The 26,885-nt window shown below is 39.2% G+C and overlaps 1 protein-coding gene across 2 annotated transcripts in view; it reads right to left on the reverse strand.

Moving 5' to 3' along the window:
- The window catches only part of DCLK1 (doublecortin like kinase 1), a 179,329-nt gene that overhangs the window by 102,184 nt on the left and 50,260 nt on the right, over positions 1–26,885 (reverse strand). For both annotated transcript variants that reach the window (XM_081951247.1, XM_081951246.1), the window contains exon 4: positions 9,277–9,376. In XM_081951247.1, coding sequence (XP_081807373.1) covers positions 9,277–9,376 — 100 coding nt within the window. The remainder of the gene's footprint in view (positions 1–9,276; positions 9,377–26,885) is intronic.

The following is a 26,885-nucleotide window of genomic DNA, read 5'->3' on the forward strand; positions in this document are numbered from 1 at the left end:
AGCGAAGGCAACATTAAAAATAAAAATATGGTTTTCTGCCTGGATGGTCTTCTGTAATGAGCCGAAGGACAGAAAGGGGGAGTAGTGAGCTCCCTTCCATATTTGGGCACACCAGGGGTTGTAACACAAACACACACACACACACACACACATATATAATGAATTTAATGTATCTAGTCTTTTTCTTGCATTCCCTTGCACTGACATATGATTGTAGAGTTGGCTTACTCTAATGTATATCAGCAAAGAATAAGGAGTAACTCTGCCTGATCAATCATTGCCAGAAGAAAGGCAGAGTTGATAAGCAATACACATTAGAATGTGGACCAGCTGATGTGAAATACCAAGCACAGAACAGTAGACTTGACCTACTCCTTTCTCAAAGCCAGCAGAATGTATTGCTTGAGATGTTGAACTAGCTGGGGAAACAGAGTTTCAAGTCCATCTTCCCACATGAACTCTTAGATGACTGTGGGCCAGTCATTGTCTCTCACCATAGTGTATCTCATGGAGTTACTGTTGGGTAGAAAGACTGAAGAAATACATGTAACATATCTTTCAACTGAAATTTCAGACTTGGTTTAATGTCATTTAGTTAGCTGCCATGGGAAGCTTTCAGGACAGTAATTTGGAAAGGGAACTCAAGAGTAGTAACCAACAAAATAGGATATGCCAGCAACAGATAGAGGCACATTCATCAAGACTAATTAGCAAGCTAGTACAAAAGATCAGAACTACTAAACGGTTGATAAAAATCAGAGCCTACTAGATTTGTCAATTGTCACATCCCTCTTATCTGAAACAATTCACTACTAACTCCCCCCCCAAAAAAAAACCCAACAATTTTTGTATTGGCAAGCAGTACTAGTATATCTGCTAGTCTGGTTTTCAAGTGTTTCAATCAAGCATTGTTGAAGACCTTGATGCTATGTCATTTTTGGAAATTTGGGCATGGTAGGACTGAGTGTTTTTTCAGGTGGGATCGGTCTATCAGGGCAACCTGGTTTATCCAATTATGGCATGGAGCATGCTGCTTCTGCTTTCACCTTTCAGCCCCAATCCAGGAGCTGTTGCAGGCAGTTGCTTTTGTGACAAACTATTTTTGTGTTGAATCTATGTTTACTGACAAAGCAATAAAAGAAGACTAGTACAGATCTATTTCAAGCTAGTTAGCTCTCATCAGCTAGCCATAATCTTCTGTTCGAATCTCAGAAGGGTAAGGCTAGCTGATGAGAGCTAAATAACATAGTAGGACTGCTTCCTAGCAAAGGCTCTGCAAGACTGGGGGGTTTATCAACTTACATTTTCTCCCTCCTACAGCATTGTATTTATTCCCCCCATGTGATTGAAACAAATTGGCTGCCCTAACCACCAGTTTGGTCATTTTTGCTTGATAGCTCAAGTCCAGGGTAATTGGGGGGGGGGGGGATTTCTTTGAAGTTTTGTTATTTATCTATGTCTTACATCTTGGGACGTTTGAGTATTTCCAGTTGCTGCTGTCCCTGACCCCATTGCCTAGCGGTGAGGATTTCATTGCCTTCTCACACAGATAATGAAAACCAACATGATAGTAAATTTGACAATTTGACTAACAAGAAGCAAGTGGAGATCCAGCTTGCTCAAAGGAAGGGGCCAGTGGTCTGTTACATAAGGTGGGAAGGAAAATGGAACACAACTGGACTTGAACATTGTTTCTATATATGGGCTCATTTTTGGCCACAGCAGTTGCTGAAATTCTTTGGTTATGGCTCCCTACTTCTTTAAAATTGTATTCATTTGTGATTCTTTGTGTTTTGTGAGTATGACTATGTGGTATATTCCTACCTATGGGATGAAGTCTGACTATGACACCTAGGAAGAAGATTTACCTTCATGGGATTTCCTTTCTACTTGCTGTATGTCTTTAAAAGGTAAAGAGTACCCTCGCACATATGTACTACTCGTTCCCGACTCTAGGGGGCGGTGCTCATCTCTGTTTCAAAGTCGAAGAGCCAGCGCTATCCAAAGACGTCTGCATGGTCATGTGGCTGGCATGACTAAATGCCGAAGGTGCATGGAATGCTGTTACCTTCCCACCAAAGGTGGTCTCTATTTTTCTACTTGCATTTTTATGTGCTTTTGAACTGCTAGGTTGGCAGAATCTGGAACAAGTAACGGGAGTCACTCCGTTATGTGGTGCTATGGATTCAAACTGCCGAACTGCTGACCTTTCTGATCAACAAGCTCAGTGTCTTAGCCACTGAGCCACCGCATCCCTTTACTCATGTCTATACTTTACTCATGTCTTTACTCATGTCTATAGCAGCAGTAGCATTTGCTAGCAATGCCAGTGTTGCTGCTACTGTCAATTCTGTTTTTCAACCTTGCTTAAGGTAGAAAAAGGGTAAGGAATATTAAGGAAAGTTTATGAAATGGCTCTTATCTTTGATGGGCATGGAAGTAATTTGAGGTTTGCTAATTATGAATGTTTATGGTTACATGTTTATGGTTAGGGACATGGCGGCTCAGGGGCTAAGATGCTGAGCTTGTTGATCAGAAAGGTCAGCAGTTTGGCAGTTCGAATCCCTAGCCCCGCGTAATGGAGTGAGCTCCTGTTGCTTGTCCAAGTTTTAGCACACTTATGTTTTAGATGGCAGTACAGCTGTTTTAATATAGAACTGGATGGATCTTTCTTCCCTACCAATTGGGAAAAAAACAGGATAGTCATGGCAGGATAAGGAAGGAGAATAAAACAGCAGCAATGGAAGACTTTTAGGATTCCTTTACTCTTTCTTATTGTGGCTATCAGTTATTAATGTACTCCTGCATGATCAACATTTAGGCAAAAGACTCTTCAACCAATTCCTTGTGGTAACAAACATCAAGAATCTAAGCTTTATGCCATTGGGCATTTTATTTACTGAGAAAAAAGTAGGTGCAATCCCTAAGAAAAAATCTACAGAAGTTTCTACTGTATGGCTCGTATCACATCCATCCCAGAAGAGGAAAGTTTATAGCAATAGCAATAGCACTTACATTTATATATGCTTCATACTGCTTTACAGCTCTCTCTAAGCAGTTTACAGAATCAACATATTGCCCCCCCCCCAACAATCTGGGTTCTCATTTTACCGACCTCGGAAGGATGGAAGGCTGAGTTAATTTTAGATCGAATTGCTGGCAATCAGCAGAATTACACTGCAATACTGTATTCTACCCACTGTACCACCCCATACTCTGTTTCCCCAAAAATAAGAACTCCCTGGATAATAAGCCCAATTGGGCTTTTGAGTGCATGTGCTAAAATAAGCCCTCCCCTGAAAATAAGCCCTCTCCAAAAATATTGCAACACAGCGCAGCCATGAGGTGACCACACTTGCTGCCTCCTACACCTCAAAAATAATAAGACCTCCCTGAAAATAAGGCCAAGTCCTTATTTCGGGGGGCAAAATAAAATAAGACCCTGTCTTATTTTGGGGGAAACACAGTATTTACAACCAGTTTGATTTCCAACCTTGCAGTGCTGGAAATCTATGTTTTTATTTATCATTTTGAATAGGAGGTAAAAGCATATTTTGAAATTTTGCTGGGCTGAGTGTTGCTGTTAGCACCATGTACTATAATCATTCTTTTGAAATAGGAATGCAGAATCAAGCTGGCTAAGCATTCCATGAGTCCATCCCATCTGAAGGGCATCAGTTTGGGGAAGAGTTGACAACAGCACTTCCCAATTTATTATTTAAATGCCCTTCAGGCTATCCAGAAAGCAGAGCCAAGTTTCATAAGCCAGCACTTTGGGTATATTAGAGTATCGCTCGGGGAAAATAAACCTTTAATTCTCCCAATTCTATATTTCTATCCTAGTCTCCAAGTAACTCCTATTTTTATTCATTTTATTTTAGGTTATTCATCAATTTCAGTATTAATCGGTTTTGAAACAGTTTTCAAATAAGGCTTTTGTAAGTCTTCTCATTTGCTGTATTGTAGTTTTGTTTTTTGTTTTTTTCAAAAGATCTTCTACCATTTAAAAAGCAGTTAATGAATATTAAGAAGGAATATATTATCCTCAAATGCCCCCAGGAAAGTTTTGCACTTTCTAAAAGCTAATGAATTATGGATTTTGAATAATTAAAGTTTTCTGTCAAAAAGATACCGTCATTAAAGAAAAAATGGATTTTGAATAATTAAAGTTACTGTCAAAAAGATATTGCCATTATAGAAAAATGTGTGGACATTTCTGAAGAAAAAGCTGTCACATCCAGAGCTTTAGAACATATATTGTAAGCCTAAGCAAGAAAGATAGGGCATCAATTGTTGTTTAAGTTAACACAAAAACTCATTCAGGCTTAATTTTAATTCATTTAATGATAAGACTTCTATTGTCTTCTTTTCAAACTAAAGAATAGAGACAGATCTGAGACTTCAGATTCGGGGGAAGAATAGAATGGAAGTTCAGTAAACGCAATCATAGAATAATATCCCCGTATGTGGTTTGTTTGGGTTCTGATTTCTCCAGAGAAATTGGGAAGATTTTAGTCATAGGCAATAAGATAACAAATATGAATGATTCAGCATCGAGTCATGGGACAATCTTAATTCTGTTAGAGCACCTACTTTCCATGCAAAAAATACTCCAATTGCCAAGTTCTCTAGAAAGGACTGGAAAAAGTCCTCATCTGAGACTCTGAAAAAAAAACATTGTCAGACAATACACTACAAAATTGATTTTACCTAGCTTCACTGGGCCATGTAATTAAAGGGCTGGCAACAAATCCCCAGAAATTTGAATGTAAATGATGTTGTTGTTGTTGCAAGAGTACATATGCAGTGCATTCAGAAGTATTCAGACCCCCCCCCCTTTTACTTTTGTCAATTTCGTTATGCTGATTCTACAGTTGTTGAAATTCATTTTTTCCTCATTAATCTGCACTCTGTACTCCATAGTGATGAAAGCAGAATTTTAGAAATGTCTGTAAATTTATTAAATGGCATGCATTGTACCTCTTCAATGCATCCACAAAGTGAAATTCAGAAATATCTGAATTGAACTAATAAGAGGGAAAGGGTGCGCCAGCCTCTTTCTTCTGACGCCAGATTGACAAAGGGTTTATCTCACTAACCAAGCAAACTCATACTTCAAAACTCAAAGGTTACAGTATTAGAAGAGAATTAAATAAATGAAATGACATGTCACATGAAACTGGGTATATAGTTAGGGGTTGCTTCACCAAGGGGCAAAGGTTCCTTCTCTTGTTGGGTATTAATTTGTGTTTATTAAGCCCTATCAAACCACTCTGGAAAAGGGCTTTGGTCACATCAACACAGCAGCAATAGCCAACGCAATAATACGCAAAACATAACCTAAGCCCAAAACAAGAAGATATACATAAAAGTCTCAAACAACCTCCTAAATCACATAAAAAGGAGGTAAAGTATAACCAAACTTGCAATGTTCTGTTACTACAGTCCCGTGATGGCGAACCTATGGCACGCCTGCCATAGCTGGCACACACACCATTGGCCCAGGTCATATCTCCATGGCGTTTATTTCGTGAGCTTCTGTTTCCCTGCAAATGCCAAAACAGAAGCTCATGAAAGAAAAATATCTTACCTCTTGCCGCACTGCGGTGTTCGGATGCCAGCTGGTCTTTGGGTGTCTGGTGCGCATACACGCAGGTGAGTGTGCATGCTCAAATTCATGCATGTCTGCATATGTGTGCATTCTCTCTCTCGTACACACCTTTCAGTTTGGGCATGTGCATGCGCAGTTTGGGCACTCGGTGTCTAAAAGGTTCTCCCTCACTGCTATAGTCCATCTTAATAAAAGTAGCTTTAAACTTCTGTAAGGTTGTTTCTTGTCCATCAAGGGCTGAAATGGTCCCATCCCACCGGGCTGCTTTGTTGGGGTGATACTTATGACGAGAGAACTGCCCAGTCAGGATGTCTGGGCATGAATGGCAGCACATGTCCAGGAGAAGCAACATCTTGGGAGACGTAAAGCTTCTTGATCCTGGTTGAATTGCTTTGGGTGGTAAACTGAAACAGGGTTAGGGCTAAGGCAAGAGCTTCTGGTGGGAATGCAAAGGCAAGCCATTAATGAAAAGCTCTGGGAATGGGGCTTAATCCAGTGCAAGCTGGCTAATGAAGTCTGCCGGTATCCAGGCAGAGGTCACTTGACTACAACCCCCTCAAATGTACTTGCAATTCCCCAAGAAAATAATATTCCCAGTTTGAGATATCCTGGACTAGTAAAAATAGCATGTGATGATAATTCAAGCTAATTGGCTGAAAGCCTGTAAGTCGTTTAGTTACAAAATAAAAGCATTGTTACACTGGAACAACTCCTTGCACTACAGTCCCATCTTAGAGCTGAGTTATATCTGGATACCATCTTTGGCAAATATAAAATGAAATTAGTCAAGGTTCTGAGTTCACTGCTCTCTTCTAAGCAGAATGCATTCTTGAATCAAAGGGTGAAACTATGTTAAAGCATGACCTTCATGGGCAACCTGGGAAAATTCTTTTCTCGCTATATAATCATTAAAACAATTAAAAGCTACCCAAGTAGATCTCAATCTTCTTATTCTCTACAAGTCACCCTCCTTGGCATGCCTTTACATTGAAAGGGGAGGGAAAAACATTTCAGAGTCCCATACAGTGACTCATTTGCCAGACCTTGTTACTGCAAGATAATGCATTAATTAATCATGTTGTATTTGGTACAGATTGCAAGTTTGTGACATCTGAGAACTGACTTCCTTGTTAAAATCAGCAATAATGTAGGAGATTTTCCATATGCCTAAGGATGGTTTTGTACCAGGAAGGTGCCTTCCCCTGATGCAGGGTGGTGGACAAACCAGCTCCAGAGCACAACCCAAAAAACTATTTAACCAGTGTTCCCTAAATCAGAACAGATGGATCTTATTCCTTCTTCCTCTCTGCCTCAGTAATCAAGGTTAGAAACGCCTGATGGTTAAACATGACACTACTGAGGTATTACAGTTAGAAAAAGAAATAAGGTTTTTCTGGCAACGTGTCAGCTGCCAATCAGAGTACACCAAGAAATGTTGGCACTAGGGAAACTAGGCTCAAGATAACAAATTAAGATGACATGAGATATTCAAATATTTCTGTCTCAGAATAATCAGGTACTATCCATCTCTTTTAATAACCAGTGAGGGGGGTTGTACAGTAATTTAGTGTAAAAGTTATGTGGGATTGAAAAATGTTAGCAACTAGTTCTCCGCCTGGTTGTGGCCATGGTGGGTGTGGTTTACTCAGCCTCCTGTACCATGGCAGCAGGGGGCATTTTTGCCCTCCCCAGGCTCTGGACGCTTTCCTCAAGCCTCCAGGAAGAAAAAGGTTTCTCCCGGGCTCTGGGCTCATTTCCAGATTTCCGGGAGGCCCATTTTTCACCCTCCCAGAACCTCTGGACGGACCCTGCACTTACCTGAGGTAATTAGGGAGCTGTGTGGAGACTCCTGGGAGGGGCAAGGCGGGATGGGCAGGGCCAGCGTGTCCTTGCAACAACCAGTTCAGCAAACCGGATGCAAAATTAACATCTGTTTCACCTGAACCGGTGTGAACCGGCTGAATCCCACCCCTGAAGTTATGTGTATGTTATACAAATGTGACAATTATGGATTTGCTTCCTAATCTGCCTTTAACAATATAAACAAATGCACACTTATGGATGTAATATTGGCAACGCTTGATCAAACAATATTGTCCAACTTCCTACTTCCACAATGGCTGATATTCCTGTTATGGATTCTACCCACCAGCCAGCATATAATGGCTTATACTGGCTCTGTGAGCATAGAAACCACAATAGAGCAGTCATCCTAACTGGCATTATTAAACAGTTTTATTAAATAGTTTTGTCTTCATTTTTTAGCTATCATAAAGAACCTCGTACCTTTTTTGATTTGCTGAAATTTCAAGTCTCTGAACCAAACTCTTCCCCCAACAAAGTAATTTCAGTAGCTACCTTAATAGGTAGAAATTAAAATCCACATATCTGGATCATGTTTAGTCTGGCAAAGACTGGTTTGTACTTTTGAACCAAAAATCTTGGGATCGGTCCTATGATTGTCTTTGACACAATGTTTCTGCCTTCACTTAATTAATTTCTATTTGTAGGGACTTTGAAGGTAACATGGCATGACAATGGTACTCTTAATAGGGCTTAATTTAATTCTCCTATCCAAAACTATTGTCATTCCAAAAGAAAAGAATATGTGTAGCTCAGGGTTTAATCGTGGAGTTCTTGGCACTCTCTGAGTTTAGCTGCTTGCTTGCAGAATCATGAAAGGGAGATGAGTGGCTATATAAATTGTAGCAAAAATAAATGTGTGTGCATGTATGTGTGTTTATATATGTGTGTGTGTGTATGTATGTATACACACACACACACACATTACATACACATTACATACATACACACACACATACATATATTGGGTGGGGGTGGGTGGGGGATGGATGGGTGCTCCAGCATAACCTCCAGAACGCCTCAAACAATTTCAACTCTACACAGATGACTTACTCTCTGGAAAAAAAATACTGTGGGGGTAAGACACCCCTAACACCCCTTAGGGGGGTGTCCATGTGTGTTCCAGAGCATAACTCTGGAATGCCTGGGCCGCTAAAATGAAAAAGACTGAATTATATCTATAGTGTCAAGTCACAGTACTTTTGACAGTGATAGCGTGCATTTTGGATTCAAGTTCTGTTAAAATACAGCCTGTTTTACCTTAAAATGGTGTCTACTGTACAGCACAGTGGAGTTGCCATGGTAATGGCTACACAGTACTCCACAAGGAAGCTCCACCTAATACAGGATTGGGACAAATACATACCCGGACAACACTGGGTTATCAGCTAGTAAATACATAAATTAACGCCAGAGAATGTAGGGTCTGCTGCCTGTTTATATATAGTAGCTTGCTAGACTACAACACATCCCTTTCAGCAGTCAATCCTCACATAAACAGGCATCAACAGTGGATAAACAATCATGTAGAAAACAATACTCTAATCAAGGACCCACCAAGGAGAAAACCACACCCTCATCATAACTGGTAAAGCAAGCTGCTGTATATAAAGAGAAGCAAATCCACTCATTCACTCACGCACATTGATGCTATTACCTACTTGGATAATGAAACATCTCCAAGCAAGCAACTAAGTGCAGAAAACACCAAGAACTTTACAATGAGGAAATAACTGGAAAATTCAAAATTTGTATCATAAAATCACCATCTTATATTATAATGAACAATAATATTTCCTTACCACTTTCATCTAGCAAGAAGTCATCCTGGTAACGAAATTTTTCAGGGCCACATGCAATAAATATGTCATCCTCACCAAAAAAATCCTGAAGGCACACCACCTGCAATAGGAACATTATGTAATTATTTCAAGACATGCTATACACAAAATGTTGCATTAAAATATTTTATTGCATAAGACCTCCAAACACTTCTCTGTCACCTTTCCCCTTGTTTACATTACAAAAATCTGAAGCTGGAAGTTTCATCCCTTCATGAGGAAAGTGGCAGGCTTCCAAGCAATAAAAAAGATGCTTTAAGGCAGATTGGTTTTGCAAAAATGTTTTTGGAGCAAAAGGCAAAGTGCAGCAAAGTGCTAATAATTACCATGTTGTTTCATAAGGAATATATTTTTAAAGTAAAATTAACAAAATGAGAGTTGCTAAGCGCCTGCCAAGTCAATCATCCACTAACTGAAATCAAAGTCTAGTGGGTGGTTATTACCAACCCTTAACTACAAGGCCTGTGGACTCTACCAACAGTTGTATTATAGCAGGAGTCCCCAACGCCCAGTCCATGGACTGGCACCGGTCCACAGCATTCTGGCAACCAGTCCACGCAAACAAGTGAAGCCCCATCTGCAGGATGCAGGCACAGCACAAAATCATGCCCCCCTCCGGTCTACAGAAAAACCTTTCTCCACGGAACTGGTCCTTGGTGCCCAAAAGGTTGGGGGCAGTGGTGCAATTCAGCCAGTTCGAGTGAACCAATAGTGGCAGGGGCGGAAGGCTCTGCCCACCCGCCCAAATGTCATCATGTTCTGTTTTTGATGCTCTGCGCATGTGCGGAAGGTCCTACGTATGTGCGGAGGTGGGCTCACATTTGCAAACTGTAGCGAAGGTAAGTTGATTTCATTCCTTGTTGGGGGGCCATTGTATTATAGCATCCAAGTAATTGAAGGAACAATTTCCTTGTATCCAGTGTTTCCTTTTAGACTTGTGACTTATGACTTCTACTTATGAGTAGAAGGAGATGTATAAGAGAGAGTGTGGGACTTCCGAGCTTGGAACTCTTTCAGACAACTTCACATCTTCTTAAGTACATAAAGATAAGAAAGTGGAATGGGTTTTCATAGCCTTGGCAACTTTAAGATGTGTGGACTTCAAAACCCAGAATTCCCCATCCAGCATTATTATGATTATTATAACATCAACTCATGAGGAGGAAAATGTGAACAGCAAAATAAGTCAATGTATCTCTAGAAAAAGTGAAAACAATAAAAAGAAACAAAAGTTGAACATACAGGAAATGTACAAGAAATGAAAATGTTGTCTCATCACAGTGAGACAAAGAAATGGAACTGTAGAGTTGCTGTGAAGAAAGAAAAGATTAGGAAAATGAGCTAAAAGTAACACAATGAAATTGAAGAGTGCAAAATTCTTTAGTTGTGAAATAAATGTCAAACGCTCTGGTAAAGGTTGGTGGACACCTGACTTGATAATACTATTTGGAATATTAAAAGAAATGCAAAGAGAATGTGAGTCAACAATCTCAAAGGTGTTTTTTTTTTCTTCAAAAGGTAGCTGGATTGATTTTTCTTGAGGAAGAAGAAAAGAAGAAGCTTCATCGGTTCTGATGGTGGGGGGATGGAAGGATAGATTCTGGTGGGATGGGGGGAGAATGGAAGGATTGTATTTCTTCACGGTCATCTGGCCATTAGCAGTCTCTGAGAGCTGTTGAGGACACTTGGGGGGGGGTGTTATCTATGCCCTCAGGTTCACCTAAAGCAGGGTGCAATTAGTTGTGGAATCAGGGGCTACATTGTAAATTGGACTTTTACAAAAAGATACAACCATTGGTTTGAAAGAAAGATAAAAGAATCCATCTATGTTAGAACTGAACACCTTCCCTCAGCAGATGGAGAAGAATATGACACCACTACCCCTTTTCCCTGAAAATAAGACCTCCCTGGATAATAAGCCCAATCGGGCTTTTGAGTGAATACACTAAAATAAGCCATCCCAAAAAATAAGCCCTCCCGGAAAATATTGCAACACAGCAGCAGCCATGAGGTGACCACGTTCTCTGCCTCCTGTACCTCAAAAATAACAAGATCTCCCCAAAAATAAAACCAAGTGCTTATTTCGGGGATCGAAAGAAAATAAGACCCTGTCTTATTTTCGGGGAAACACGGTATTTCTAGTTGTTTCATCATACAGTCAGCCAGATGTTCAGACTGAATGTGGCATTTTTATCCACATATCAAATCCTTCCCAAGGACCTGGGTGTAGGCAGATGTGGAAGTTTGATGGTGTTAGATATATCATCGCAGAATTAAAAATATTATTTATTCTGGGTTTTTTTGTGGTTGTGTGTTAGCCATATTAATTTTCACCTCAAAGCTGGAATACATACATCCATACTCTGCAGACTGCCAATTATGTTTTAAAATCTCTGCACATGGAAAAGAAACAGACAGGAATCATTAGCCGTATTAATATATCTTTGCTATTTATTTGCTGACATGGTGTTCAATTCAGCCATAATTTTGTTCTGGAAATCATCCTGCAGAGAGACCATAGCATCCACTGGATGTTTTCTATATCGAGAATTCGTTCTCTGCAGTGTTTGATGTATTTCACCAAAGAAAACCAGATTTTTTTTTCACAAAAGGAATTCATGTGAAACAGCTTAAATCTAAACAATTAAAATATTTTTTTAAAACCGAAAGCACTTGTAATCATAACAATTCTTCTAAAGTTGCACCATATGTCCAGAAAGAGATCACTTGTACATTATCTCTCAAAATTACCAAGGCAGCTGACTGACTCATTTTCTCAAATTAACTAGATCACATATTTCCTCCCTATTGTGTTTGACTCAAAGTCTTTTATTCACACAACCCACTTCATTTAGTCATTACACAAGTGTGTTGCTACAAAAAGCTATAAAATACATTTGCCACAGATAAATCGTACTTCCCCTTCTTAATTTATGGTCCAAATCGCAAGACAAGGATTTAGGAAAAACCTAGGGAAAGTACATATAAAAGAAACAACTGCAGAAAAAAGAATTGGGGGGGGGGAGAAGAAATCTCCATGGTGATAGTCACATCATTAAGCTGCAAGAGTTTTTTTCAGTTAAGCAAAAGTCTTCCTGTTTTTAAAGGTTGGAACAACTGAGATTGTTTTTCAAGGGCATCCTCTGTAAACGAGTAAGAAGCTCCATCTTAGCCGAGAAACCATACAGCAACTATAAAGTAAAAGGTAAAGCTTCCCCTCGCGCATATCTGCTAGTTGTTCCCGACTCTAAGGGGCAGTGCTCATCTCTGTTTCAAAGCCAAAGAGCCAGCATTGTCCGAAGACGTCCCCGTGGTCATGTGGCTGGCGTGACTAAACACCAAAGGCTCATGGGACACTGTTACCTTCCCATCAAAGGTGGTTTCTATTTTTCTACTTGCATTTTTTTATATGCTTTCGGACTGCTAAATTGGCAGAAGCCGGGACAACTAACGGAAGTTCACTCCATTATACGGCACTAGGGATTTGAACCGCCGAACTGCCAAACTTTCTGATCGACAAGCTCTACATTTTAGCCACTAAGCCACTGCGTCCCTTTTACAGCAACTATAGTAGATATCAATTAAATCGGATTGGATACTAGAAATCACATTGATATTGTTGCTTAGTCTATACAATAACCTCAGTTTAAACTAGATTCATGGCTAAAACAATCACAGGCAAAACATGAAACTGTACAAGAGCTTGCATGCTCCATGTACATGCTCTAACAAAGCATCAGGAGAACAACAATAGCACCTGGTCAACCTTATGTGGGCTGCGAACATAAATTGGATAGGAGATTTTCAAGGAATTCCTGGATTATTGGCCAGTCTAGACTAGAAAAAGATTCCAGAAGAAAACAATGGCAAACCATTACTACTGGTAGATTGTTGCAAAGTAAAACAAATGAATAAATCCATGAAATTACCAGGAACCAAGTTTAAATTGAAGGATTCTTGATATGAATGATGTAACTTGTAATGAATTAATGCAGTCTGGCCCCAGATACCTGTTGGAGTATGCTCCTTGGCATGACAAGTCTAGCCTTCACCGCAAAATTGTGAACATTAAGAGTTTATCTTGCTTTTCTCTCTGAAAGTTAGATAATGAATGAAATAAAAAAAAATCCTGACTTAACAACAGAAAATATTTAATAGATATAATATATAATAATACTGGGCATTAAGGCATTTTGATGTCATTTATCAAAGAATAATAGCAATATGTGCTATGATTCACGATGGTGGAACATATTGCCTCCTGTAGTTGCAGGTGCTTCATCATTAGAGGTTCTCAGGCAAGATTAGACAGTCATTTGTCTGTCTGGAGATTCTTGCATGGGCAATGGTTGGATTTGAAGAATTCCAGGTCCCTCTCAATCCTACGATTCTAAGTTGGCTTCAGTTGACCTTTAAGAAAATCTCAGACTTCAATAGTTTCTCTATTGGAACTCCACTCCACTTAATATTTTTATAATTCTGGTAGATGTTTGTAATTCTAATAGATGTCAAATCTAGTAAAACCTTCCACTACACACCTGCCATCTGCTTTCAATAATGCTCCCCAAAGTGTTTGCAATCGGAATGAGATCAATAAAAGTAACAGATTATGGGTTTTTATCTTATGTTCTTCGTACTGTTGTTACAGAAACAGCAAATCGTTGTCGCAAAACTTTAACAAATAGGTCACCAACACTTCTTCCCAATAGTGAGTCATTGGTCATGTCCATCCCAAAGTTCCTCTGCATTATAAAAAAAACTGAAAACAGGCCTGGTGCTCTAAAGAATGCTCACTTTATTGAAATTTAATAGGCAACGTGGCAATTCATCAACATATGGCTGTGTGGCTGAGATTTCACACACCTAAACAATAAAAATGGAAGGAAGAAAAAAAAGTACCACATTGCTAGGAGATGATATTTCAACACAATCTGTTCTAGAATACATTCGTTATAACAGCACAGAGCACTATAGACGGTGCGCTCCTAATGTTTCTGAATTGGAGGCATTAACATTTTCTTCCGTTTCCATGTTTTATCCTCTGCCAGATTTACACTCGGTTCTGCTTTTAAGAGCAGAACAAGACTGCCATTTGGTGGCCAGACCCATAAACTGATTAAAAAAACTAAAACTATTCAAATCATATTTCTCCACAATAAGTGTTAATAAAATTACTTTCATTCATATAATCACACGTAATAAAGTTAGAACATTAATATTCAGTTTACGTGGGGACCATCTGTTTATCACCTAAAACTGACTAGTTTTAAATATGCATTGATCTTATATTTCCAAGAGATTTATGAATATTAGAAGAGAATACATCTACTCAAAATACAAATACAAAATACAAAAATATAAATACGTCTACAAGGGGGGCCTTTTACCAGGTTCGCCTGGTACGTCAGTTGCGCCCCTTCCTGGATCGGGATGCTCCGTGCACAGTCACTCATGCCCTTGTCCTTTCTCGCCTGGACTACTGCAATGCTCTCTACATGGGGCTGCCCTTGAAGAGCACCCGGAGGCTTCAGCTGGTCCAGAATGCGGCCACGTGGGTTGTCATGGGGGTACCTAGGTGCTCCCATGTTACACCCCTTTTAGGCGGCCTGTACTGGTTGCCGGTTGTTTTTCAGGTGCGATTCAAGGTATTAATTATGACCTTTAAAGCGCTCCATGGCTTAGGCCCAGGGTACCTGCGAGACCACCTACTGCCACCAGTAGCCTCCCACCGTCCAGTACGATCCCACAGAGTTGGCCTCCTCAGGGTGCCGTCGGCCAGACAGTGTCAGCTGGTGACCCCCAGGGGGAGAGCCTTCTCTGTGGGAGCGCCTTCCCTCTGGAATGAGCTGCCCCCGGAGCTTCGCATAATCCCTGACCTCCGGTCCTTCCGACGCGCCCTAAAAAGTTGGCTTTTCCAGCAAGCCGGCCTGGCCTGTTAATTTTTAACTTATTTTAAATGTATTGTCTTTTAAATTCGGTTTGCTTTTTTGGATATGGATTTTTTAAAAAACTTTTAGGATGTGTTTTTTTTTTAATGTTGTACGCCGCCCTGAATCCTTTTGGAGAAGGGCAGCATATAAATCCAAACAAACAAACAAACAAACAAACAAACAACAAACAAACAATAATAATCTACACTCTTTAAGACTGTGCTTGCAAACAGTATTCTTAGCTCCTTCAGTTTAAAAACAGAAATTTAACTGCTATATTACCCTTTTAAGTAGTTTTTTCCCCAGGTTCAGATTACTCCAGAAACTTTGCAATTTGTTTGTAATATGCTTTAAAAATGAAATCTTGTACTGAGGACTTCTTCCAAGATTCATATTTCTTTAAAGTTATTAAGAGCTGCATATCACTCTTGGCAGTGGTGGGTTCTGACAGGGACTACTGCCAGTTCGCCCGGGGGCATGCACTTGATGCGCAATACAACTAAAATTGCTCTGCGCATGCGGAGAGGCAAAAACCAAGATGGCTGTGCCTATGACGTTGCCTGAAGAACTGGTTCAGGGGCGTGGCAAGCTTGGGTCGCTGCTGATTCCAGCGACCCAGGCTTCCAAGCTACTACTGCCGGTTCAGCCGAACTGGGCTGAACCGGTAGGAACCCACCACTGACTCTTGGTGTCTTTAATTTTACTGCCTAAATTGTACAAGGTTATAATTGCACTATTACTCAATAATGACTTGAAAGTATCCAATAAATATATAAGGAAAACCTATGCTTTAATATGTTACTTTTGGGGAAAGTTTCACTTCAGGTACCAAGGGATACTCATATGTTTGTTAACCTGGTAGCAGAAACATTAAACCAAAGCATTAAAATGGAACAATTTAATCTCTCAATATGCCAGGGTAACATTTTTTACAAGCAAAACAAGATCTTTCACACATCCCTTATTATTAAACACTTCAGAAAATCCAAAAGAAGGAGCTCTGTATGAAAAGAACAGATTTTTTTCAGTGAAAAAATTAGAAATTAATGTTTTTGCATGATAGTTATAATTCCATGTAACTCCTGCAACAGTCAAACTATTTATTAAGTCAGCATTACTATTACTATTAATCTTATAGTTCCTATCACGCATCTCCTCCCACTTATGACTCTATGACTGTAACTGTGTTGCTTGTAGCCTTATGATTTATATTGTTTCCTAGTATGATTTGATTGCTTATTTGTACCTTATGACTATCATTAAGTCTTGTACCTGATGATTTGTGATGAATGTATCCTTTCTTTTATGTACACTGAGAGCATATGCACCAAGACAAATTCCTTGTGTGTCCAATCACATTTGGCCAATAAATTAATCTATGCTATGCTATGCTATGCTATGCTATGCTATGCTATGCTATGCTATGCTATGACATGAGCAACTTCACCAACTTGCTTTCTGTAAATAAATACTTCATTAGCTTTACAGGTTTCGGTGTATTTCACTCTTCAAGCTCTGTCAATATATTTTCTTATACTCTACTTCATCATAGCCATAACTTTATTTTCAAATATACAAAACTATATTTCTAATACTTAAGTTCTTCTATTACTATACTATTTGACTGCGTTATTTTCCTTCTTAGATATTATTTTTAGCTATTAAAGGTTATTTTGTCCTTTGTAATATTCTACTTTCCCACAAGGTGGCACTGCAAACTAAAAAACGTCACCAATTATTAGCAGACTATATATATAGTGAGCGTCTGATACATAAGAAGCCCTTTCATTAAAATATTTGTTTAAATATTCACATATATAAAAATAAAACAAATTCCAAGAATGTTAATAGTTCAATATACTACATTGTGTAGCGAAAAAAGAAAGGAGGGGGAAGAATCTTTCAATAGCATGTCTTTAAAAGTAATTTATTGTGGAATATCAGCAAATATTGACCACTGCAAACCATTTCAGTTACTTTGATTTTGCTTTCAGTGCATAGAATTCAATGGGTAGTGGTGCATGTATCCCTATGCAGGTAGCCAAAAATTAAGCAATTGCTTTTAATGATTTCAAGACAGATTTTATTTGTACGGTGTATATTCAAGCGTGGACACCAGAGGTGGTATTCTGCCAGTTCGCCCCGATTCAGATGAACTTGTAGTGGTGGCGGAGGGCTCTGCCCATCTGCCCAGATGTCATCACGGATGCTCTGTGCATGCGCAGAAGTGCCCCGCACGAACTCTCCGTTCCAAACCGGTAGCAAAAGTGAGAGGATTTAATTCCTGGTGCGCACACACATGCACACTTCAGTTTTTCTACTTGCCTTTTAACTAGTTTAACAAGCCGTTAAAAGGGAAGTAGAAACCGCAGGCCAGTATAGAAAACAATGACTGCTCTTGTGCTTTTAGACATATTACTTCAAACTTTTTTTCCAATGCCATTTAATAATGGTATACTCCAACTTTATATATATCAAACATGAAGAGCTTGCATTTTAGTTAATGCAAAGCAGATAGTACATTTTTAACATCGGGGGAATAAATAAGCACAATCTTATGAAAAGTATAGAATTGTAGGCTAATACACTATGGATTTAGTTTTCTTATTTAATTCAATCTCCCTTCGCTTCTCCTCTCTCAACTGCCATTCTAGCCAGGCATCCCGAATGATATCATGTTCAACAGTCCTGAACATTAGAGAGATTTTCAGGACAAACAAGGGATCAACTATTATCTCTTGCCTTACCACCAGGGTGGACTGTCCATTATGACAACCAAAAAGAGTTCTAAATTTGAACTGTTGAACCAAACTAAAATAATTAATCTCTGCCAGAAACACCTCTTGATAAAATTTATTTAAAAGAAGCCTTAGTGAGAATTAGAGAATTCTTTGTTTGAAAGGTCCCATTATCTTTGTCATATGTTTTAGAGTCTTTTGCAAAACAGATTTCAGCAGAGTATTTACTCACCACATATATAAATAAAGAAGAGCAAGTGTGTGTGGTATAATAACATCTTTTCTCCAAAAATCCAATCCATATTGTTCTGACCTAGACTTCCCATGAAGCAAACTCCTTGTCCCTGCAAAAACTTATTTTATTAATTTACTGTGAATTCTTCTCATTCACTTCCAACAAAGTCTTTCAAGGGAGACCTTATCTGGCTTGGAGAGCTAATGATATCTGAAAAATTGGTGAGAAGTCTTGGAGAGTCACAAACTAATTGTTTCCCACAAACTCCACTCCCCTTTCGCTCCTCTTTTATTTCCTCTGGGAGGAGCCATTCATCATCCATCAGTGACCTTACTCCCAAGTCAGTTCCTGTTCTTTAGCTGTTCCCTTCATCTGGCAACTCTGCGCATGCACACACTGGGAACAGGCTCCAGCTGTTCATCTGTCTCACTGATGTCTGACTCTGAAGGCAGCTAATAACTGGCATACGGCCCTGGCCCGTCTCTGCCTCCAACAGAGAGCCCTCATCAGATTCTCGCCTGGACTACTGCAATGCTCTCTACATGGGGCTCCCCTTGAGATGCACCCGGAGACTACAGCTAGTTCAGAATGCGGCCGCGCGGGTTATCATGGGAGGAACAAGATACTCCCATATAACACCATTCCTGCGCGAGCTGCACTGGCTGCCTGTGGTTTTTCGGGTGCGTTTCAAGGTATTGGTTACTATCTTCAAAGCGCTCCATGGCATGGGACCTAGTTACCTGCGGGATCGCATCTCACCTCACACATCTCTACGACCTATCCGCTCTCACAGAGAGGGACTCCTCTAGGTGCCATCCACCAAGCAGTGCCAGCGGGTGACGCCTAGGAGTAGAGCCTTCTCTGTGATGGGCCCAACCCTCTGGAATGACCTCCCCCCGATATTAGAACTACTAACGACCTCCGCTCCTTCCGACAGAAGCTTAAGACCCACCTGTTCCAATTAGCTGGCTTAGCCGATTTATAGCTCCATCTTCCACCTCCTGGCAAATATTTTATTGTGGAATTTTTTTTAAGGGAATTTTAATTTTATTTGTATTTTAGCTAAATATTGTACAGTATATTTTTTACCTCCTCCGTCTACGTCTATGTCTATGTTTATGTCTATGTTTTATGGTTTTAACAATGACTGTACACCGCCCCAAGTCCTGTTTAGGAAAGGGCGCGGTCTAGAAATAAAAGCTGATTATTATTATTATTATTATTATTATTATTATTATTATTATTATTATTATTATTATTATTATTATTATTATTATTATTATTCCAGGACTGTCCCGTGTTCCTTCCCAACCTCCTCACTGACCGATTGTGCTGCCAGCTCTGCTGGCTGCTGGCGGGCCACCACATATATCCTTGGGTAGTGTAAACATGTTATTGAAGCCAACATCAACTGGATTTGTACCAACTACAACATCCAAAGTGAATCAGGTATGGATTTTGGTGTAATCTGCAAATTTGTAGTTAGTATTCTTTCTATGGGTTTATCTGAATAATTTGTAAAGTTGTTAAATACAGAAAGCCAGATTCTGCTCTATTAGCCTCACTTATTGCTTTCTGGGGTTGATTAGAAGCCCTTGACAGATTGGAATACATGTATATGAACCAGCTACCAATCCACCGGATATTAGCTATGTGCAAATTCCATTTGATCATCATCAGTCATACAGAATGTTTATTTCAACATGGCTAAAGTACAAATATATTTTAGCTACAGGATTACTCGTCTCTATTTTATACACTTTTTTTAAAAAAAGTTAATTTAGCAAAATTGGGTTTGAGAAATGGAGCTTGCCTTTTGCAATCAAATTTCAGACTTGCCTTAAAAGTAAATTCTCAGCCTGAAAGTTTTTTTTCCGATCCTTTCCAGTCAATATCACATTGACAGGGTATATTTGTCATCTGTCTTACAGATTAATCCATAACTAAGTTTCTTCTTTTTACGGATATGTAAGACTCAGCAACTGGTTATTTTTTTGCTAAAACATTAACCCAGAGTATCTTCACAAGTAGTTGTTTCCATGGAGATGGCAAATGAATATTAATCCATGTTACAGTGAGCTTCTGATTTCATCTTGAACCATTAACCATCAAGCCATAACTCATTTATTATTCATTTGCAGGAAGGAAATGGGTAAAACCCTGAACACCACAGCAGATTAAAATCTCTTCACATGTGGAGAAAACGAAATTCATTAGATGCAAGTAATCACTTTTTATTTAATTTTTAAAATCTTATGTTTTTTTCAGGCAAGACTAATACACGTAATACATGCTGAACAATGCCCCCCAAAAAAGCGTTTTAAAGATCACTTAATATCAGATTCATTTTAAATGCCTATCAGGAGCTGATATAATATAGAAATACATTTCTGAGCTGTTTTTTTAGTTTGAGTGCTTAGCTTCCATTTCTGATTCAGAACAGACTGAATCTCCCTATGAAGTTTCATTATATTGCGCTTTTCAGATTCGGTATTCAAATTTAATATACAAAATATTAATACTAGTGAAAGTCGCTTATGTTATCAGTAGATTCAAGTTCCTGACTTAAAAAAAAACATATGAACAACCCAAGTGACTTTCATAATATTACATGCCAGTGACGTGCGGTGAGGTGTATGACTGGTGAGGCTGGTGACTTCATCAAACCGCGTGGTTGCTCCGATCGCACGGGCGCAGCCCAAACGGAGAAGTTTCTCTTCTCAGAAATGTCAGAAAGGGACAGACAGGCTGCCGCAGCTCCACTAAGAAGACATTTCTGAGAAGAGAAACTTCTCCTTTCTCCTCCTCCACCCCCCCCCTTCTAGCACTGATGATGTTACCTAGGCATTTTTTGCATCGGGCGAGCCCGGGATCCTTTCAAGGGGAATGGGACCACGTGTGCAGGCGACTCCTCAGCAGCACACAGCCTCAGATTAGCACAGCTACGATCCCCTTCCCCTGCACACGTGGTCCCATTCTCCTCCTTCCTAAGCCAACATGAAGGGGACCGCGGCTGCGCTGATCTGAGGCTGGCATTGAGGAGCCGACTGCACACGTGGTCCCATTCCCCTTGCAAGGATCCTGGGCTCAGCTGATGCAAAAAATGGCAAGATCGGCACACTTGGGGCTGCTGCTGAGATGTCCAGGGAGGCTAAACCAAGCCGCGCGCCTCTCCCAGCCACTTTCACGGCTTCCCGGAGTAATTTTTTTTATTTTCATGATGAGAGCAGTAAGGCTCTGCCTCCCCTGCCTCCCCTGACTGCACGTCATTGTTACATGCACTCCTGTGCTAAGGGAATATTTCAGACTTACTGCTATCATTTTTCAATCTAGGAATTGTCTGAGCAAAGCATCTCAATCCATGATTATAATTTATGTATGCCACAAGAAACGTTACAGTTTTGAATGACAGATTCTCATTTAGGCTCATCTCTAGGGAAGAAATTTTTCACATGTCTGCATATTTACAAGAATATAATAGTTTCCCTAAATTGCTACCCATCCAGATGTTTTTTAGTGTAACTTGGGCCATGCTGACTGGCAGTAATTGGATGAGGAGGGGTGTGAAACTTGTGCCGGTCGGCCAGATGCATCACAATCTGGCCATGCCCACTCTCAGTTTAGCAAAGGGGGGGGGGAGTTGGAATAACATGACACCGTGAGTTTGACACCCCTGATTTAAACTATAGCTTCTTCTAAGAGCTACTGTTCCTCAAAAAGCCTTGATGTTACCAAGAAAAATATCAGGAATTCAAAATGTTCTCCAAAGATTCCTTTACAAGAATAAGATATGGATTATTTGGAAGAAATCTGCAATCATTCTTTGGTCCTTGATAGGCCATTCAAATATCATCACCAACATTCAGTTTAAGCAAGATTATCCATATGTCTTCTAAAAATTGCTGAATGAAAGCTAATCTATTTTATACATAGTTGGTTTAATGAAATGCAAAGTGCGCGCGCATACACACACACGCGCACACACACGTAAGCAGATATTCCTTTGAATACAGCACTGATTTCCTTTTCAGCTTTGGCTCTTAAGAAGGCAGTGACCACATTTTATTTCTTGAAGATTAGTCTGACCTAACATGTTATCACTTTTTAACAAATCTAATGAGTTTAGTAGCAGCTTAATGGCTTAATGGTAATCTTGGTGCATGTTGCCAATCATATAGTGAGGCAAAAAATGTTTTAAGCAACTGCCTTATAGTAGCTTTATAACACACTTTATAAGCCTAACTGCAAACAAATGTTAAAAACAAGAAATATTATATAACCATTGATGAATCAATTACTGAAAGTAAGACACAAACATAAAATATATACATAAAACCTAAAGGAATGTATTTCACAGCTCAGGAGGGTAGAAAAAAATTAACAGCCCTTCACTTGCTGATTCCACAGCAGGACAAATTTGTAACAAAACTGGCAAGCTTGTTAAAAAATTAATAAGTAAATAAAGTCTATTAAATAAAAAAAGTTGAATTATTTCTGAACAATTACTGGTGATAGTACAGTTGTTCACCTGTTTGTGTGATATTATTTTGGTATTTTCCACCAATTAATCAGTTTTCAATATGTAATAAATGTTTTGTAGCTGATTCTGTAGATCACATTCTAGATCACATTCTAAAACAGGGGTGTCGTACTCAGGGTGTCAGGTTGTGGTCACATGACATATCGTGACTTTTTTTCCCCTATTGCTAAAACGGGAAGTGGGCATGGCCATACGTGATACATCTGGGCCACGAGCCATGAATTTGACACCCCTGTTCTATAACATTAGTAATGTGTATTAGAAAAGCAGTAGAATGTATAGAAATCTTCATTAATGGGTGACATATTTCAGTTTGGTTTATATATTAAGGAGTCTTTGAAGGACAATATGTAGAATAGGCAGAAGACTAGACCAAGCTAAATCCAAAAATGCTAGGGAATTCCTGGAAGCTTGGCATTCAGACATAGCCATCAATAGAACATAGAAATAAACCACATATACACATATAAACAACATTCCAAAGAAACAATAAAAAGCTAAGAAGGAACAGCAATAACACTTAGACTCTGCCTTCCAGCATTCTCTGGGTGATTTACAATGTCAGCATATTGCCCCCAACAATCTATGTCCTCATTTTACCGACCTCGGAAGGATGGAAGGCTAAGTCAACCTTGGGCCTGTCATGATCAAATTCCAGACTGAATATATCCTCTCCAGCAACCTAGATAAGCAGGGATGAACACAAGGCAAACAATCAAGCAGAAAACCATACCTTAATCAAGGAATTAACAAGGAGAAAACCACTCACTCACCAAAACAGGCAGTGCAAGGTATTATACATAAAGAGGGGACAAACCCCACACTCACTCCCACTGTTGAGATTACCTAGTAGTGTAACAAAATATCTGCAAACATAACCAAGTCAAGATCACCAAGAATGCCACAGTTTAACCCTGAATTACATATATTCCCTTCTATTGGAACTTAATTCCCTCTTGGGCATTGTTTTTCTTCCAAACCCATCAAACAGTAGACATAACGACAGTAATTCTTGAAAAAGAGAATGTCAAACCAAATTTAATGTGAGGAATAATGTGGGAAAAGAAAGCTCAAGTTTGAAAATGGACTAGGTCAGATCCATAGCTTCAGAAAAAAAGAGGTCAAAATATTTCAATTTAATTACATACATACGGTGGCACTTACTGACTTGGTCACAAAACAAAACAACAAAACAAAACCAGATTAGTGCAGGTTAGTATTCAGGTAAGAAACCACCATGTGAAATCATGTGGTTGTAGGATAAAGTTGAGAAAATTCTCTGAAAAGAGGCAAATTATTGCTGTATTTTACCAAGAAAATTAATCCTTAGCTTTTTATTCGGAATGTCACAATGTCATTGAATTTACAGTTTAAAAATAGTATATAAAAACTTTCTTAAAAGAAGGTGGTTCTGGTGGGAAAGCATATAAAAAGCATCTTGTTTTGCCAGAGTGAACAACTGAAAACTTTGAGAGGTTCAAAGAAGAAACAGAAGATATGTACCATTACCAATTAATTTTCACTATGGGGAAAAGGGAACATTGCTATTGATGTTTAGAATCTATTTCACAGGAAATGCAATAGAATATTGATGCTGCAAGCAGAATGTCAGCAGTGAGGATTTTCATAGATTGCCATTTTCTCCCTCCATCATTAAATGGAAGATCCAACTGCAGTTAAGTGCACAGAGTGGGGAAAAGTCAACGAAGTGTGGCTGATAGCACTCAGCAAAATCCTTGCAGAATACTGTTCACCAAGGGACTCATAACAGCAGAATGCCTCCTATCACACATTTTTGTCAGCTCTTTCACTAATGCAAAGCCAGATTGCCAGAACATCACTTTGACAGGTCTTTGAATTTTGTGGGTTTCTGTTATTAGAGCTCATTCAAAGACACTGAGCAACATTTAAAATTAAGAACCCATTCATGAGTGTATTTTGCACTGCAGCCAAAAATAATTAGCTATATTCTGACAAATGCTGAATACTGGTGCTCTCTTGATTGCAAGAAAGGCAAATTTACAGGCTTAACATAATTGAGTTGATGATGGGTAACAACTGATACAACACTAGAATGCCAAGCAGACTGATCGGCATGAGGTTCGATCCATGAAACGAGACAGCCAAAAGAGCGTAATTTACCTGCTGTTGTGACAGATGAGTGGATTGTGTGAAGGTTTAGGATAGGAGAAGAAATTTTATCTACAAATTATGAAAATGATGAATCCACAAATAAATCTTCTCACTGAGATTTCCAAATTGAAAAAGTAAGTCCTTAGTTTACAAGGACACACAATCAGAATATGAAATGGGATATTTTTGAAGAAAAAAGCAAATCTGCTATATTGGATGTTGCCAAAATAAATAAATTTCAGTAATTGAAAGGGCCTGTTTAAATTTAGATTACCGTATTTTTCGGACTATAAGATGAACCGGAGTGTAAAACACACTAAGATTTTGAAGAGGTAATTTTAAAAAAAGGTTTTTGCACTCTGCAGGCCTCCCAAACCCTCTGCTTGCCTCATTCTTTGTGAAAAACAGGGCATGCATATACTTTGGGAGGCTTGTAGAGTGCTCCTGGGGGCTGGGCGGGGGCATAAATGAGCAAAAAAAGAACTAGATTATGCAAGGGTAATGATAAAATATGTTACACATCATTTCCTTGACATTAGGAATTCCTTGTCACTTGCAATACATAAATCAATGGTATGTTACTAGCAAAGGTGGGTTCCTACCGGTTTGCACTGGTTCGGTGGAACTGGTAGAGGAAATGGCGACTGGGTCTCTGAACGGGTAGGGATGGCATGCGCACCACACCCCCGAATCAATTCACCGCTCGCCGCAACATCTTTTTTTGACATTTTTAAATGTTCTGCGCATGCACACACCTATTTATAGGTATGAGCGCGGAGCAAGCGCACCGAACCGGCAGTAATGCTGGCAGAAACTCACCCCTGGTTATAAGCATATGAAACTATGAAGAAGCTTACAGTGCTAATATATTATCATTTTATTATAACTGTCTCTCCTCTGAGACATGGAACTGACAATCACATTTCATGGTCACTTTCTACTACTTGCTATCAATTCATCAGAAGGGCAGAAAAAGAGGACCTGCAGCTCACTGGCTTGCAACAGTGAATTTTCTTAGACTGTCAAGACCAGCATTTATCACTAGTTTATAAATAGAAACTTCTACCCCATCCTTCCCACACTGCCTCGTTGTCAGTCTGACAGTGGGAACCAATTGCCTTCACCAATGGCAGGTGTTCTTCCCACTCACTTCTTCCAGAAAATATTTCTCATCTAGTTTAGGACAAGAGAAGGCTTCATAGTAGTTGACAATTATCTTGCTCCAAGATTAATTTTTGTCTGGCATAATGTAGTCAAAACAGAATAGTACAGAATAAAAGTCACTTTCATTTAAAGATGAGAGATTTTGAACATGAAACTAAGAAATATTTTAGTTGTTAAAAGACGTAAAGACAAACCACAGTTCTTATGCCTTTTGGTTTATGTATTTTCTTTTCTTTATGCCAGCTGACTGCTCTATTTGATCACAATCATTAGACGCAGCTGCTAATAATAGAAAAATAGACGTACTGATGGTTTGGTTCGGTTTGGTTTGTGCCACAATCATACAATCTTGGCAGTTCACAATCAAACATCCAACATTATAGATGTAATAAAGACTATAACTAGATCTCCTCTAAAAATCAACAACATAATTTCATCTTCCAAAAGGTGTTCAAAATAATTGAGTTTCTAAAAACTGACAGAAAGAAGATCAGATTGCAGCATATTTTTGGAGAGAGACTATTCCATGGCAAAACCACAGAGTACAGATACCTGTGCCTCAGTACCCCGGACCTGGTAAATATGGGGAGCCTACAACAATTTTCCCAGGAATGTTAGAAGCTGCACTTCACATGCTTTGCATATATAGCCCATTCTGTACTTCTCAATGCACATTTATATTTATCTACCCAAAGCACAACATGATGGAGAGCAGAAATGCACATATAGAGGAAATGCATACAGAGAAAAAATATGTATACCAACACCTTAATTAGATCCTGAAGAAAAAGAACAGACCTGTTGTCAAACACATGCAGAAACAGCTTGTG

The sequence above is a fragment of the Natrix helvetica genome, assembly GCF_964273705.1.
Source record: "Natrix helvetica genome assembly, chromosome: 4".
In the NCBI taxonomy this organism is placed as follows: Eukaryota; Metazoa; Chordata; class Lepidosauria; order Squamata; family Natricidae; genus Natrix; species Natrix helvetica.